The 17,692-nt window shown below is 38.0% G+C and overlaps 1 protein-coding gene and 1 pseudogene across 2 annotated transcripts; both read left to right on the top strand.

The window, feature by feature from the left end:
- The first annotated feature begins 635 nt into the window (after positions 1–635).
- LOC146390114 (high affinity immunoglobulin gamma Fc receptor I-like) lies at positions 636–3,135 on the top strand (annotated as a pseudogene). Its single transcript, XR_014799795.1, has 4 exons — positions 636–714; positions 1,051–1,312; positions 1,395–1,638; positions 2,073–3,135. The product of XR_014799795.1 is annotated as a high affinity immunoglobulin gamma Fc receptor I-like (transcript).
- Positions 3,136–7,602: 4,467 nt separating this feature from the next.
- LOC146390113 (low affinity immunoglobulin gamma Fc region receptor III-A-like) lies at positions 7,603–15,309 on the top strand. The gene is made up of 8 exons (XM_084920558.1): positions 7,603–7,642; positions 7,798–7,842; positions 8,096–8,356; positions 8,433–8,678; positions 9,556–9,801; positions 10,053–10,181; positions 10,677–10,742; positions 15,212–15,309. Exons 1-8 carry the CDS (start codon positions 7,612–7,614, stop codon positions 15,307–15,309), a joined length of 1,122 nt encoding a protein of 373 aa, XP_084776684.1. The 5' UTR covers positions 7,603–7,611.
- Positions 15,310–17,692: the final 2,383 nt, after the last annotated feature.

The following is a 17,692-nucleotide window of genomic DNA, read 5'->3' as shown; positions in this document are numbered from 1 at the left end:
ACAAGTTTGCACTGAAATGTGTGTCTTCACTATAAAGCATTGTTTTTATCTTCTGCAGTAGAAGATTAAAACAATCATCTATATGTATCAGAAAACACCAACTTTTATGTATGTATTCAAATAATTCTGACATTGCTTGAAATAGTTATGTGGATCTCTTTTTCGCTGCTTCCAGCTTCAGTTTAAAACTGGCTTCATCACAAAATGTAGAGTAACTGTTTGATTAAATAAAAAAGCAGAAGAATAATGAACCCATTGCTGCTCTAATCCAAGCATAAGGTGAAGGTTAAATAACTACAAGTTTCACTGAAAGCAGCATCAGGCTGTCTTTGTGTCAGATGACCTACCACAACCTCACCTCTGGTTCTCTGAAAACTATTTAGAGTTCTTTCAAATTAGTCACACAAAGAGAGTCTGTTGGTCTGCAGCAAGACATCATGGAGGTCAGAGCTCTCTGCATCAGACTGTGTGAGTACTGTCTCCATTTATACATTAAAGCTAAACTATAAAGACTTTGGTAATGTGAAAATGTTGTAACATTTTAAAGCTATCATACTGAGGATCCTTTTGGTGGCACATTAGAGATGTAACATACCATTTTTAGCTGCTAGATTCAACAAGTTTTAAAAGTGAATATGCTGATTTTTATCTGTGTTTTTGGCTTATCAGTGATGATCATCACGGTCCTGCTCTGCTCACATTCTCAGAAAGCTGGTGAGTATAATCTGTTTCTCACTGGTATGACCATTAATTTAATTTTTTTAGTTCGAAGCAGTAGGCAGTTTAAAAGAAGTAAAAGAGGATGTGCCAGTTTAGCTCAGAGTACAGTGTCACAGGCTGGCGTCCAACTTTTGGCCCTGTACTGCATCTCTTGTCGTTCTTCCCCCTAATTCTGGGTTTAATCACTGGGAAAGTTCTCATAGCCGATTACCCAGTTATGATGAGGATTTTATTTACTGTTATGCTTTCCATTTTGTTTTATTGTAAGAGTAATTCCAGAAGTTTTTGAATTCATCAGTAAACTGCACCTGTCTCTTTTTCTTCATCTAGATGCAGTTTCTCTTCATATCCTTCCAAACAGACTACAGTTCTTTGAATATGAGGCAGTGACATTTTACTGTGAAGTTTTTTTTTTATTGTGACGTTGTGCATAAACTCAAAGGGAAAATAAAAACATGTCCCAAAACTAACAAGAGAACACCGACAGGATCATCCTGCACCATCACAAATGTTTATCGTGATGACAGTGGGGAGTACTGGCATGAGACTAAAGGAGTGATCAGAAGCAACAGTATCAACATCTCTGTCACTGGTATGTTTGCAGTGAGACAATATTTTGTGATTCATTTTAATTACATGTAATATCAACTTAATATCAGACTCATGTTACTTAGCTGGTTCTGTGATCCTGGAGATCCCTGCTGTTCCTGTGATGGAGGGAGAAGCTGTGACCCTGGGCTGCAGAAACAAGACAACTTCCTTCAACTTCACAACTGATTTCTATAAAGATGGACTCCACATCAGCACCAACTCCACACAAAACATGACCATCCAGAGTTTCAAAGTCTGATGAAGGATATTACAAGTGCAGCATCTCAGGAGCTGGAGAATCACCAGAGACCTGGCTCAGTACCACAGGTGAGACAATGAAGAGGTCTTTTATTCTCCCTTTTAATGCCAGTAGTATTACAACTGTAATGTGTGAGTAATGTGTCAGCTATAAAGAAACTTAAGTTGTTTCTATTCTGTCAGACAAAATCAGCAGAAATTGTAGTCTAACTCTGTTCTCATCACTCCTGTCTCCTGCTTTGTGTGATTAAAAACTGTTTCATTACTAAATAATTCACTATATTTTTGTCACACAAAATTGTTACACAATCTTTCTTCCCTAGTTAAGCCTTTAACAGTTTGGCAGTCTATGGGGATTAACTAACTTTGTCCTCTTGTGGACATTGGAGGAACTGCATCTCTGGCAACTTTTCAGCCCTTGAATTTAACAATATTAAATGTAGATCCAAGGTAAATAACCAAGGTGACCACATATAGTTAATTAATTTCTATCATCTCTCCAGTCGATCACTTGAAAACTCATCACACAGACACTGAGACAAACCCCTTCTCAGAGGCCAGCTGTCATATCTACCTCGTCTTACGGACCGTGTTCACCATGGTGATGGTGGCTCTGCTGCTGGTGGTGGTGGGACTTCTTAACTCTGGGAAATTCAGAGCCGCAAAAACTAACTCAAGTTCAGTCTCATGTAAATGTAAATGTCATGTTACTGCAAGCAGTGACGGGAATGATTACAAGTAGCACAAATAGACAATAGAAAGCTGTACCTCATTACTTTACTTTACCTCACCTCACGCTCTATTTGATGCATCATGTGCTGTGACTGCTTAGACACAGAGTGGTTAGGACTGTTTTTTATAGGTTTTTTTTTTTTTTTACTGTTGGCAGTGGTCAAAAATGTCTCTGCAAGACATGCACAATTGTGTGCATGTGATGTGTCTCTGCATCAAACTTTCATTTTTATTATCAAACTAAAATGTAGAGATTGTTACATTTATTGTTGTTAAAATGCTGTGATGTTTTAAATGTTGGTGACACCTCAGAGCCAGACCATGTGAAGTCGGGGTCGTGTGGGTAGTGCCGCACTCCCTATGTTAAAAAAAAGACAAAACAGTACATTTTGCAAAAGGCAAAATACAAAAAAACAACACAAAAAGGAAAACAATTACAATTTAAAAATGTCATTATTGAGGAAATGCGTGATAAGTAATAAGTATTCATTATCCAATTTATATTGATGCAGAGACTCATACCTCTCACTGATGAATGTAGTCATAGACATTTTGAACACTGATCAATTTCCCAATTGCCCCTCATGAAGACATTATTACCATTTAAGCAACATTTGGAGTATTATAACCGTGTACCTGGATGATGGTGATACGTTGGCCTAATATGAACCTCTGTAATATTTTGGTGTCTATAATTGAGCTATTTGTATATATTAGAGCTATATTTTGTAAACTTTATAATGTATTGCAATATTTAATTAGTTCACCATGTTACTGTTAATGTCTTGGAGCAACTGTAAACCACATAGGGATAATTAAAATATTATAATTCTGGTTCTATTTTATTGCCAGCCATTCACACAAACACTGTTTTTGTATCTAACATTCATACTCTGATGAACACAGACCAAGTCAAGCATTAGTATCTTTCCCAAGGATGAAGTCACCCCACTGACTGCTACATAGAGATTGGAATAAAGAAGAGTTGTCCATTTCCTTGTTTACTTACTGATTCCATTTATCAGTTCAACTTGCACTTGCACTACAATCAGCTGATTTTAGTTCATATCCCAGAGAGAAAAATAGTGGCACTTTTTACTACTATTATATGTATTATTACTTTTTTATTGCAAAAAGGGCAAGACCATAATGGTGAAGTGCAAACTGGACAAAAAAGTGCATTATGCAGTATGTTAACACAACTTGGTTCTTTGCAACAATCTATACAGACAGCATGCTAATGCTAAGCTAGCCAAGAAACAAAAGTGATACTAAAGCTGAGTGAATGCCTACCCCAGTCCAGCAGCCAGACTGTGACCTTAAGCAAGTAAAAAATGGATGGGCAGCCAGGCTCCAGTTTCCATTTCCACCTGTTCTTGGTTCTGAAACAGAATGATTGTGGTGATCACTTTGTGCTGGTTTTCATCTTTGCTTTGGACTGCCGGCTTTGTGTTCATAACTAAATACCAAAGACAAATATCATATCTGTGTCCTCATTAGGATAGGGATTTGTGTTGGTGTGTAGGACTGTAGCCTATAAGTTTATATTGTTAAATAGTAATTATGAGATGGTGTGTTTCAGGTTATTTTACAGACAAATGCAAAAGCAATTTAACCAGTTGTATACTGAGTTACATTCTCCTGGAAGAATGCACCACATTGCTTTTAAGAAAAGTGTTTTAAATGTGTAATATTACATTTTTTTGAGTAATAGCTCCAACACTGATTGCAAAAAAGATGTGGAATACCTCCAACATACACAGCCATCTAACCATACAGCAGGTAATTCATTTACAAATGTAATGTCTTCCACATGCTGCTTAGTGATGGTGGTGACTGTCAAAGTGGAGCCAATGAGAATCGATAAGAAAATGGATAAGTGATATTGATAATGGAATTGGATCTGCAAAACTTTAGCAGTGGCTGCCTTGCTAGAGACCATAGTTGCCAACAATAATGTGCAATGATTAATACAAATATATAACTCTAGGTGAGACACTTTAATATGCTGATGTGCTGAATAATGATAAAAAAAAAATAAAAAGCTAAAAAAATCATGATTGGTATATTTGCAGCTGGTCCTAAAGATGATTTCTTATATGCACATCTGGTTATTATTCTTCATCATAGTCAAAACTGTACTCAGGGTCAACACGCATATAGTGTTTTTCTGCCTGACAAAAGTGAATGCTGCAATGTTCATGATTTACTGCAGGTGGCAGAGATGGATTGAAATGAACACATGCTGCCATCAATGCAAAGGGACCCACTGGAAGCATTAATTTTCTGTCATTCTGATCTGATCTGCCTTTGTCTATCAAGTGTATTTGCATTCCTCCTCTACAGTGGGTGTGTCCATTCACCTTCCAGCTGACACAGCTGTCCTGAGACCTGTACAACAGGAGTTTGACTTATCCGTGTAACTTCAGGGTTCTCCTCAAGCGTTTCTGTGCTACAAAGATGGTTCAGTTTTTACCAGTGTAAATCGCCAAAATCACTTAAGGAACTTAAAACTGCGTTTTTTGTTTGTGTATTAATTTTGTGATTTAGAAAAATATAATACTAGCCTATATAGTATACTTGATTCTAATCTGTTGCATGGTCTCTTTTACTTTAGTGCTATTTTAGCTACTAGAACATAGAACACACAGCAAGTGTACCTGTTCTATCTACAAAATTAATGTTGCTTTGATCTGAAACAAACTTAAGCAATTTCTGCCTCACCATCCGATCATGTCTCTGATATTTCTTGTGTGGAAGAAAACTGCCTTTGTGATTGATCAGATGCTGCCAACACCACCACTGTCATGTGTTTCCGCATCCCAGATCTGCTGCCTGAGCAACTTAATATCACAGCAAATTATGTAATAGACATGCTGTTCCACTGTGTGGTTGTCACACTTTGTAAGGAAGCTTCAGTACCAGCAACGGACAATATTTTATTTCAAGCCAACATGAAAACAAACATTTAAAGAGACACTACTAACACATTTACATCTAGGTTAATAATATTCTGGCATAGAATGAGCCTGAGATGTAATTCATACCATCCTTAGTAAGTAACGACCTGTTGATTTTAAACATATTATCTCCTCCTGCTCCTCCTCCTGTATTGGCTTCCCTTCATTGGCTCCCTGTTAAATCCAGGATTTTATTCAAAATCCTGCTCCTATTTTATTTTAATGAATCAAAAGTAGAATGGGAGGAAGAGCCTTCAATTTTCAGGCTCCTCTTTTGTGGAACATACACTATCTCTACTTTTAAGATTAAGCTTAAAACTTTAAACCTTTTTGCAATGGCATATAGTTAGGGCTGGATCAGATGAAGTATCTTCATCAAAGGCATTATTTCTTGGAAACTTAGGACTTATTATTTCTTCCTTAGCTTGATAATCACCAGACAGTCACCATGAGCAGCTTCTCTGACCTTTTTTCTAAACAGAAGTGACCTCTGCCCTTACCTTAAACTGTGTCAAATTAACAGTATACTAATCCTGTATACAAATAGGAACATTTTAAACATGTTAAACATAAAAATAAAAACAAAAAAAATAAAATGCATCCTTGATCTATTGTTTTCAGTCACTACCCAAAGCTCATAATTGTAATAACAATGTAGTAACCCAATTAAATACAGTTGTTCCAATTTAAAAGCAGTGCAGCTGTATTTGATGTGCTTGTGTATAATTTATTGTAGTTCATGTGTATTTAATCATCTGCTTTCAGTTTCATTTGCTTTGTCCTTGTACACATATATGAATGCTTTTACAAGAAAAGAGCTCCTGCAGCTTTCAAATGCACTCAGTGTGGTCAGCCACTACTCGGAGGGTGTCATATTACTTTTCCAAAACAGAAGAACCAAGTTTGTGGTCAGCAATGAAGTAAACCTGTTTGAGACTGAACATGTCTTTGGCTGAATTGTGGTCTAGTACCCAGACATAATAAGTGATGTTTTGTTTCATGCTGCAGCAGAAGCTATTTAACAAAGCCAAAGAAAATTAAGTGCCTTTTTCCATTTGTTTGGTCAAAACTGAGTGAAAGCAAAAGTCAAACGCTCAGCGAGTTTTGGTGACATAATGATAATGAATAACAGGATATGGTTTAGCTGTTGTGATGAGGTGCTCATTCAACGTGCATAGATGCTCTCTGTCGGGGACCAAGTAGTAAAGCAGTATAGAGCACACAGGTGTTTAGTTCAAAAAATAAAGTTTTTATTTACCCAGAAATGTGAAAAAATGATTAACAAATCCAAAGCTTGGACAGACAAATAAAAGAGGTCAACTCAATAAACTAAACTCAAAATAATAACAAACAGATCTCAAACATACATAAGCCAAACTGACCTCTTGAATTGACATATCAGGGAACTTTATTACTGGTTTAGCTAAACTATATAACACACGAAGAGAAGATAAAGTGGCTGCCACATAACCAACCAACACAAAACAATGAAATAAACTCTAAACACCTTCCAGGCAATGAAGCATGTGGTTCAGTCCATTGAGGCTCTCAGGAGAACGTCAGATTCCCCAGCCCTTTACCACATCTTTTGGCAACCAGTAAGAAAAAGCCAAACCACCAGGTATGTCAAACAAACAAAAAATCGGTATTAATACAACATAAAATATAATTTAACTTTGCAGCATTGATATGTGTGCACTTCATATAAACATTGCAAGGTGTGATGTAGAAATGAGCTAATTTAATAATGAAATAATATATTGGACGAGTAGTGACACGAACTACTGGTGTGAGTCTTACCATGTGTGGCTTACCATCACACTCTCTCTAACATTTTCTGAGTATACCTGAATGGAAGTGTGACTTGCATTCATGTAAACCTGAACTATGTGTGAATAACGGAATTGCAATTATTTATCTTATATTATCTAATAATATCTAATATTTATCTAATATTTAGCAATATTAACTATCCTGTGACGAAAAATAGCTTCAATGACTTTGGTAATTCCTTGAGTGGGCTGAGTACCCCTGGAAGATGTTTCAAATGTTCACTACTTCTGTGACATATCTCAGCACAGTTCACCCAACTGTGCACAGGAAACATGAACCAGTCTACAAGCTGCATCAAACACAGCATTAGTCTGAACTGGTTTTTTGTTCCACCCACTGACAGTGAACTGAAACAGTGAGGCTTGACTTAACACAAAAGCAACTGAGCTTCTTTGGAAACTGTAAAACTATATTGTTTCATTGCCTAAAGTCATAAAAATATTCAATTAATATTAAAATTGTTCTAGTAGATGCCCTCTGCAAACTGATTTTATATGTCAGTCTGCGGCAAGGAGACATGGAGATCAGAGCTCTCTGCATCATACTGTGTGAGTACTTTCTCTTTTTCCACATTACTATAAATGCTAAGTTAATAATTCTGTAAAAAAAATGACTTTGTTTTTGTTTCTTTTTTTTGTTTCTTGAATTTATTAGTAGCTGTAGGATTCAACAGGTATCTTAGTAAATCTTTATCTCTCTTCAGTGATGACCATCATGACTCTGATGGGTGTACAGGGTCAGAAAGTTGGTGAGTACCAGCTGTTTGCTCATCTATGTGAAAAATATTTAACATTTCAGAGGAGACAGCAATTTAGTCAAAAAAGTAGGAAGCAGCACAACTTGTTCTTTTGTGAACCTCTTCTGCTCTCTGTTCTTGGTTCATCATCACAAGAATTGCAGGTTTTTTAATTTACTCTTTTTATTCTTTCTTTGCTTAAATCTAGAACACCAGTTTCAGTAGTAAAACTTTAAACTAAAGTTTTCCTTTTTCTTTGTTTCAGATGCAGTTTCTCTTCATATTTATCCAAACAGATTGCAGTTCTTTGAATATGATGCAGTGACATTTTACTGTGAAGGAGTCGATTATTGTGAAGTTATGCATAAATTCAAAGGGAAAATAAAATCATGTAACAAAACAAATGAGAGAACACCAACAGGATCATCCTGCAAGATTAAAACTACTTATACAGACGACAGTGGAGAGTACTGGTATGAGACTGAAGGAGGGACAAGAAGCAACAGCATCAACATCTCTGTCACTGGTACTTTTGCAGAAATAATATTTAATGAATCATTTTAAGTTAATATAAAATAAATATTAAATGCTTGTTGTTTCAGATGGTCCTGTGATCCTGGAGAGTCCTGCTGTTCCTGTGTTAATGGAAGAAACTGTGACTCTGAGCTGCAGAAACAAAATTGCATCCTTCAACTTCAAAGCTGATTTCTATAAAGATGGACGTCACATAATTGGTAGCTCCACAGGAAACATGACCATCCAGAGAGTTTCCAAGTCAGATGAAGGGCTTTACAAGTGTCGCATCTCAGGAGTTGGAGAATCACCAGAGAGCTGGCTGAAAGTCACAGGTGAGACACTGAGCTATAGTATATACATAGATGCCATATGAATTACTGCCCATGTTCTTTTTAGTAGATGTAACACTGTCGGTTAGATTAAAAAAAATAAGTGGGTCAAGTCAAAGTTCGAAAAACATGTTTAGTGTCATCTTCCGTCTGTATGGAATGTGACCTCATGTGGTTGGTCAACCGGTTGCTGCTAATAGGGACAGAATTGATAACTCAGAAGAAAATAGCAACACTAAAACAAAAACTCAGTTCAACTTCAACTTTCATTCCTGGCTGCAACAATGACTTTTACATTAAGAAACTGTCTATTTTCACTCTGTCTCTTTAGCAGTAATGGACTCTTCATTACTTGGCTAGCTGCACTGAAACAGGAAAATACAGTTGTTAGCTGTAATGTTCGAAGCAAAGCATTTTTTTTAAATGACTGTGTAGAGGAGAGCCTGTTTGAGTCAGGTGGATCACCGGACACCTTGAGTCTAGAACAGCATTTTTTGCAGTAAAACTTTAAACTAAAGTTTCCTTTTTTTTGTTTCAGATGCAGTTTTTCTTCATATTGTTCCAAACAGATTGCAGTTCTTTAAATACGAAACAGTAACATTTCACTGTGAAGGAGTTGTTTATTGTGAAGTTGTGCATAAATTCAAAGGGAAAATAAAACCATGTAACATAACTAACGAGAGAACACCAACAGGATCATCCTGCAAGATTAAAACAGTTTATACAGACAACAGTGGAGAGTACTGGTATGAGACTGGGGGAGGGACAAGAAGCAACAGTATTAATATGTCTGTCACTGGTACGTTTGCAGAAAGAATATTTAATGAGTCATTTAATTTAAAATGTATATAAAATAAATAACAAATGCATGCTGTTTCAGATGGTTCTGTGATCCTGGAGAGTCCTGCTGTTCCTGTGTTAATGCAAGAAACTGTGACTCTGAGCTGCAGAAACAAAACAACTTCCTCCAACTTAGCCGCTGATTTCTACAAAAATGGACGTCTTATCCATAGAACCTCCACAGGAAGCATGACCATCCAGGAAGTTTCCAAGTCAGATGAAGGACTTTACAAGTGTCACATCTCAGGAGCTGGAGTATCACCAGAGAGCTGGCTGAAAGTCACAGGTGAGACACTGAGACGTTTTAAGATAAGTATATGCCATATTGATTACTGCTGATGTTCTTTTTAGTAAAACTGTTGTTTGTAGATTTAGATAACTAAACCTTCCCTGGCCATTTAGAACATTGTCGTGTAATTGGAAATACTGATTTTAATGGATTTGGATGGTTTATTTTTTTCCTGTTACTTCATATTTTGAGTATTTTTTTTAACCATTGTTTACACTCTCAAAATGTAAATTCCACAACTAACCCAGACAGTCGCCAAGAAGGGAGAGACTCCTTCTCTGCTGCACCACCATGGATTATCGCCACCATTTTACTGACTGCTCTGTTGGTGGGGATAGTGGGACTGTATTATTTTGGCGAAGGTTACTGGGACAGAGGTAAAGAAAATAACATAATTATATTTTATGCATAACTTTCAAAAGTGTATGTATGTATGTATGTCAAAGCAGCAGCAAATTGGGTTAATAATACTACATAATTAATCTTCTTTATAATTGTCTCAGGATGCATTCTTCTGTAAGAAAAGAAGAAACAGAATACAGCCATAAATTATGAGATTTGACAACCGCATCCAGACAAAGTAATAAGAGGAAGTCAAAGAAAGACAGAATCTGAGATTTTTGCTCTCTCTTTCACGTGTTGAACATGAGCCAGGAAATAATATTTTGGCCTAGCACAATGACAAAGTAATAAAATATAAAAGAAAAAAGTATTTAAGAGCAGCTGATATCACAGAACTATGAGGCACATATCACAACAATAGGTGCCACTGTATATTGTAAGGTAAAGACCCTATAGTAATACAAGGTCATTATCAGTGATGTTACTGTATACATATCGTTCCTCTCACTTTGACTGTCTTTCTCCATCAGATGAAGATATTTTATATTCTACAGCCATTTACTACACGTTAGGCCTGGGTAACACTCAACCCAAAGGTGAGACTACTTGTTATTATTGATGCCTTATGTGTTCCATTCTGATAATATGTGATGGGTAGTAAATATAAAAGACAAGTCATGATAGGAGAGCTAATGTTTCATAACTAAAATGTTCATACTTTTTTTTGGAGCTACGAAAATAAGTTATTATTGGTGTGTAATGTGTACAAAAGCAAATGGTTGCCATTATGTTTTGACATTTTTTGTTTTCTGCCTTTTTGGGGGGAAGGTGGGGGGGTCTATTTTTCCTGTATATCTTACAGAGAGCTGACTGAAGACATAATCACATTTAATAGAGGAAAAAAAAATTAGGTATCCCAAATTTTTCAGCAATGTTGGAGTTGTTATTTAAATAAGTATTCTTTTACACATTACCTGTTACTTTTCTTAAGTAAGTAATCCAACACGTTATTTTATTACTCTCTGGAGAAATTAATTTGCCCAATACTTATTATGTAACTTTCTCTTTACTCTGTAAAATTGCCAAAAAAAAAAAAATGAAACACACAGTAAAATGTCATATTTTTATGTCACATAATTAAATTTTTATGTAATAGATTTTAGTACAGCATTGTGTTACATAACTAAACACTGAAAAATCGAATGTGGTTACGCCAATGTGAATACTTTATAATGCATTATACCCAACACATATTGTTTTTGTAATTGATTAGTAAGTAATACATTGGCATCAGTTTTTGGTGTGCATGTCTATAATTGTTATAAAGTTCAAATGCTAATAAAAACATTATCTCTGTTATTTCAAAGTTAAATGTAAAGCGCATTGTTCCATTAGTGCTGTCCTTCTTGCATGTGCACTTGCTCATAAACAATTCAAGTGCATGAATGTGGTCAACTGCTAATCTGAAAGCCTCTTTTTTTTTTTCCAAAAACATATGCACCAGGTTTGTGGTCATCAGTGAAATACACATGCAAAGTTTGATACTGAGCATGTCTTTAACTGAAATGTGGTCTAGTATCTAGGACAAATAAGTGGTGTCTTATTTCATGCTGCAGCAACAGCTATAGCTCAGCAAAGCCACAGATAATGATCTGATGTTCTACACTGATTTGGTTAAACTGTGTCAGAGCAGAAGTCAGGAGCTGAGTTAGTGTTGGTGACTCTATGGTAACAAAGAAGATCATTTCATTTAGTTCTTGGGTTGCAGTGCTCAGCTCCTCTGGGTTTGGCCTCAGTGAGTACAGAATACAGTAGGTCGTATTTTGAGAGTCTAAATAAAGTCTAATAATATTACTACCTCCCTTGTCATTCTGTTCTCTGCAAAATAAGAAAGGTAATTTATTTTCAGAAGGTCAGAATGGGTTATAATCATGAGAGTAGCTTTTTTTTTTTAATGGTTTTAAATATAAGTACAAACCAAACTTCAACTTCAACCATTTTATAACACAGCGTGTTAGAAGCGTGAAGTGTCTTTACATGTAGGGTGAGGGGTAGTACATTGTGGTTTGCATGCACTCTTAAGGACGGACATTTTGTGTCTCTGGCTGCTTCTTTTTTTATCCCTCACAGTGGGATTTGTTCTGTGGTTTGGTTTTCAACAAAGAAAGACCAAAGTGTGAGATGTTTGAGTTTCCATCTGAAGCAGAGGTTGCCACACTGCTTTCTGGTGTTGGCTTGCATTTGTACTTCTGATGTTTTAATTAATTTCAAAGCCTTGGCCTATTCTGAACAAAGCTACGCATCAGGCATTTGAATTGCGTCTCCTGGGCTTTACTCAGTTTCTATGTGATTTCCCTTTTTTCATCTGATTTAGTGCTCAGCTCAGATAAAATAATTTTTGTGGGTGATTTTTAATATCCATGTAGTTACTAAAAAAATTATAGCCTCAAAGTGTCATGTAAAGGCTGTGTGCAGGCAGGAGTAGTGTAAGGAGGACCTACTGTGCAGACACTCGGAGGCAGAAAATAAACTCAAACTTAGATTTATTGCTAGATGGCAAAACAGAACCAGCTAAACTAAGAATACAAAAACTAAACTGAAAATACAAAAAACTAAGCACTATGGAACACACAGCACGGAATGAGGGTAAGATCGCAACACAGGCAGAGGAAAACACAAGGCTTAAATACACAGAGGGAGCAATCAGTGAATGAGAGACAGAAGGGAACAGACAGAAGGGAAACATAGCTGGGACTAATGAGACAGGAGAAGCAAAACCTGATACTATGGCTGTGTCCAAATTCAGGGGAAGGAGGTAGGTAGGATCCTTCGATGGCCGGGTAGGCAGGTTAAGTGAGAGGCTGTGAAACTGGACCATTGGACAGCCTTCTAGCCTTCGTTCAAGTCCACCCTTACTTCTGTTTTTTTCCGGTCACTAATGCCACAGCGCTAAAACTAAAAAATGGACCAAGAAATGTTGCTCCATGTGTTGTGTACTGTTTTAATTTCAGTTACAAAAGAGTTACAAAACTGGTATCAATGTCAAGGCATGGTTGGAACCTGAGGCTCATCAGAAACAATTATATCCAGGTAAAATAATTTTTCTTTAATCTGCACGCATTTAGGAAAATCTTAGCTAGTGTCATGGATAATGTCAGTGACTGAATTATTGCAGGTCATTCGTACACATTTACTGTATTATATAAACTAAATGTCTTTGAAAGTTATAGAATCTAATCTTTTGGTACCTTTTTTTGCAAAGCACTTTATCAAACTGTTGTCTGCTACAGAGTTACAAGTATTATACTAGTAGTAATATAGCATCCACCATCTCCTGCTTGCATATTTCTGAAAACATCTTAGTGGTGTATAGTGATGGGATTTCCGGCTCTTTTTAGAGAACCGGCTCTTTCGGTTCGGCTCACTAAAAAGAGCCGGCTCCGAACCGGCTCTTCAGGTTGTTTTGTAGCTTTAATTAATTTATTATTAACAATAATATAAAAGTATGCACAAAAGGAATTACTAATGTAAAAAAAAAAGTGGTTTTATTTATATATGTTTATATATAAATATATGCGGTGGCTCCTAGAGACAAAACACGTACAAACTCCAAAAAGCACATACAAACTCCAAAACACATTTCTAGCATAAGTGATCTAGGTAGCTCTGAACTTCCAAAACAGAGCTACCTAGATCACTTAAATTACACAATTTGGTACTTGCTGGCTTGTGTAGCCACTAGGTAACAAAAGCTCAACACTGCGCCCAGCATCCTGGAGCACTTCTGTTATCTTTTGTACGTGTTTTGAGTTTTTATGTGCTTCTGAGTTTTTACGTGTTTTGGAGTTTGTACGTGTTTTTACGTGTTTCGGAGTTTGTACGTGTTTTTACGTGTTTCGGCGTTTTTACGTGCTTCAGGGTTCGTACGTGATTTGAAGTTTGTATGTGCTTTGTCTGTAGGGGCCACCGCAAAAATACTTTTATTTATTCACTCCACATAAAATGTAATAAATAAATCATATAATACAAAAATCAACTATTCACATTTCAACTTTTAACTATTTAAATTTTCAGCTTTTTCCTTTTACAAATTTAAAGTGAAACAACACAAAACACTGCAAACCACAACACAATTAAATATAAATTATAATATGAAAACAACAAGAAGATGCATATTCTCTGTCATATGGACCTGCATGAATAAACTTTCTGAATCCTTTATCATCTGCAACTGAAAATGGTTGTAAATGATTACTATACCTTTCTAATGTGACGTTGTTGTCCCTGGCTCTCTTTCTCTGTCACTCCCTCCTGCTCTGTTCCTGTGCTACTGAGTGTAACTACCGCCCCTCCCCCCTCTTCCCAGCGTAAAGCACAAGGCTCGCATGCGGAGTGAAGCAGAAAAAAAAGTGCGAGAGAGAGGGTGAGAAAAAGAGAAAAAAAAAACACGGCTCGCGATAAGCAGCCGGCTCGCGTTGTTCACGTCAAAGATCCGGCTCTAAGAGCCATTTTGTTGGCGACCGACCCATCACTAACAGATACATAACCATTACCATCAATACCTTGGGTATCATCCTCCTCCTCCCTCTCTCCACTATCGTCCTCTACTTGGGTCATAGGCAATAGCGACAGAAGCACTCCTTCAAAACAGCAAGTCACTCTGACATCTTCACCTACCACATGGCTGCCATGGAACTGATCTGGAACGTTGGGGGCTTCTTTGTTCTTGGTAGCAATTATATTAATAACTCCGCACTGACAAACCTTGGATTAAATGCTTATTATATGACTTTTTACAGGAGGATAATTGTCCACATTCTGACCTGTGTAGAACGTTACCTGGCTGTTGTTCACCCCATCACCTACCTGGGCCTAAGAAACACCCATTGGGTCAAGATCAGAAACATCAGCATTGGCTGTGTATGGCTGCTATGTTTTGGACTGAGCTTTGGAGCTCTAGTTATGCAAAATGAACTCTCCATACAATTGTTATGTGTTTTGATTTTATCGGTAACAGTCATATCTTTCTGCAGCCTCGCTATTCTCTGTGTTCTGATTCGTCCAGGGCCAGGGGAAGCAAGTGGAGAAAAGAAACAGGCTGACCAATCAAAGCAAAGAGCCTTCTACACCATCACAGTTATACCATCTGTGCTTTATCTGTAGTTATCAGGGCAATTGCTGCAGTGGAACTTTTATGTTTTTAAAAATAAATACATTTTTTTAAAAAGAAAAACAAAACACAGGTAGCTTTCTTCACAATGTTCACTGCCATGCAAGCAGGACCTGTTCAGCATAGTTGGTTTGTCCTCAGTTGATCGTTGTAGAGGTTGTGACAGTGTCTGCTTGTAGTTTTGGTTCCTAAATGTAACTCAGCTGCAACTGAAAAAGAATGAAAATAGTGATTAAAGCAAACTTAAAAGCCTGCTATCTTGCACATGTAGGGTCCTGTTGTGTGGTTGTTGTGAGTGTGTCTGGCTGGCAGCTGGGACGCTGCAGCCAAGGTGCATTGTAACAGCAACCAAGTGAAATAAAAAGGAAAAGTCAGCAAATGGAGACTTGTGGTCACGTCATGCCTCATTCCAGCCACAGGTAGACTTTAATTGTATTGTTTGCTTTTCAGATTGTTGCACTTAGCTGGTGGTTTTATTTCATATAGGGGTGTTAGGATGTGTTTTTGAGTGATTGTACATTTGCTTTTAGGTGATTGCTAAGATTTAATGGTGGGTTCTTTAAAATTCTGAGAATATTCAAAAAGTTGGTTGTATTTTGCATTTGCTATAAATTGTTTAGGATGTTGGTACATTCCATCATTCTGACATTCCTGCTCAGGTGGAGCAGATGCTGCAGATGGAAAGACTGTGGACTTGGCATGTGACTTTTCCACATTGGCAGCAGGTGGTCACAACTCTTCTGCTTTTGTCGGAGCAAAACTCGCATTGCCTCCTGCTTTTCGCTTTAGTGCCTGAAGAGGGGCCTGCAGCAGCAGCACCCTGCGCACTTCTCACCAAATCTGCTGTGAGTGATGAGCGGGGAAGGTAGCCTCTCTTCGCTATCTGTGGCTGGACTAACATCTCTCCCACCTCCTCAATGTACAGCCTCCTCTTGTGTGATTTGGCCTGCTGCCATGATGGGTCAATTTCGTTCCACAAGACGTAGCCATTGTAGAGGGAGACATCAAGGAGGTGGTGGAATAGGGCCAATGGCCACCGTGCTGTGTGCCTCCTGCATGAAGAGGTGGCGACAGCCTAACATAAAAAAAAAACAAAAAAAAAAACCCAAATACATTAAACCTATGTATATTTTAGACAAGAATATATGAGCAAGAATGAATAAATGTGTGCGTAACTGATGGGTAATGACACCTACCTTATCAAGGTTGTCGACACCTCCCTTACATTTGTTGTACTCAGTTATTATTTTTGGCTTTCTCTTGGCGTCATTGGTTATGGATGAAGTCTGGTGCTTTGTGCTCAGCAGGAGGATGTTTGTTTTGTGTCGGGGGACGTAAGACACCAGGGTGTGCGTCTTTTTGAAGGCGAAGATGTGTCCCTGGAGCCCACCTGTCATCTCCAGGACCACCCTCATCCCCTGGTTGACCTCCGCCTGTTTGCCAGCTGCTTTGCCTGTGTAGACTTGCACTTTCCAGGCGTATGACGTCTTGACATCGCATAGGGCCCAAACCTTCAGGCCATACTTAGCAGGCTTTTTTGGCATGTACTGCCTAAATCCGCACCTGGCTTTGAATGGCACAAGTTGCTCGTCCACACACACGTCTCTGTCTGGGCAGAACAGCATCTTGAGGCGGTGCACCCACATGTCCCAGACTTTGCGTATTGGAGCCAGTTTGTCACCACGGCGTTGGGGTTGGGAAAGTTTATCATCGAAGTGCAACGCCCTGGTGATGTGAAGAAATCTTTTTACCGACATGGTGGCCCGGAAAATCAGCCGTCTGGTTTTCTCACTTAAGAGGCTGCGCAATGACTCGTTTCTTGAACGGTACACACCGGACAAGATCAGCAGTCCCACATAATCCCTTAATTTCATCCGTGTCCACGTCTATCCATTCTTCGATTCTGCGTCTTCCTTGTAGATTTGTCATTTGTCATCAATGCAATGTGCAGCACTATTTCATCTGTGAGAAACAGCGCAAAGCTGGGTCGCTAATTCGGGCAGTGGCATAATGTGTGGGTCCCGGGATAAGTTCCGTGGCTGCGGGGACATAATGGAACGTCTCGGCATTTGTGGGAGCCCACACAATTCTTCGCCCAAACAGTTCTTAGACGTCCACTCTGCTGGCTCTTCATCTCTCTCTCCGCTCTCAATGTCCGACGACACTCCTCCAGACGAACTGGACTCCAGCTCTTCCGTTTCCACCTCCGTTACATTTTCTGCTTCATCCCCATTATCCTCAGATGAAGACAAGAGCCATTCTCGGAGGATGACGTGGAGCCTAGAGCAGGGCGATATGGCCAAAAATATCTATCACGATATATATTTGAACATTTGCGATAACGATTTAACTGACAATATAATTTCTGCAAGACAA

Source organism: Perissodus microlepis, chromosome 3 (genome assembly GCF_051167445.1).
Source record: "Perissodus microlepis isolate ML-2025 ecotype Zambia chromosome 3, ASM5116744v1, whole genome shotgun sequence".
NCBI classification, from domain to species: Eukaryota; Metazoa; Chordata; class Actinopteri; order Cichliformes; family Cichlidae; genus Perissodus; species Perissodus microlepis.
This window is presented reverse-complemented; position numbering and strand designations above follow the sequence as displayed.

What these genes read in the sequence shown, in the direction of transcription:
- LOC146390113 (XM_084920558.1), top strand. Translation starts at nt 7,612, where the DNA reads ATGGAGATCAGAGCTCTCTGCATCATACTGT. An exon ending in GAGCTGGCTGAAAGTCACAG is followed by an intron (nt 9,802 to 10,052) that starts GTGAGACACTGA and finishes CAACTAACCCAG; the next exon opens with ACAGTCGCCAAGAAGGGAGA. An exon ending in GGGTAACACTCAACCCAAAG is followed by an intron (nt 10,743 to 15,211) that starts GTGAGACTACTT and finishes TGATTCGTCCAG; the next exon opens with GGCCAGGGGAAGCAAGTGGA.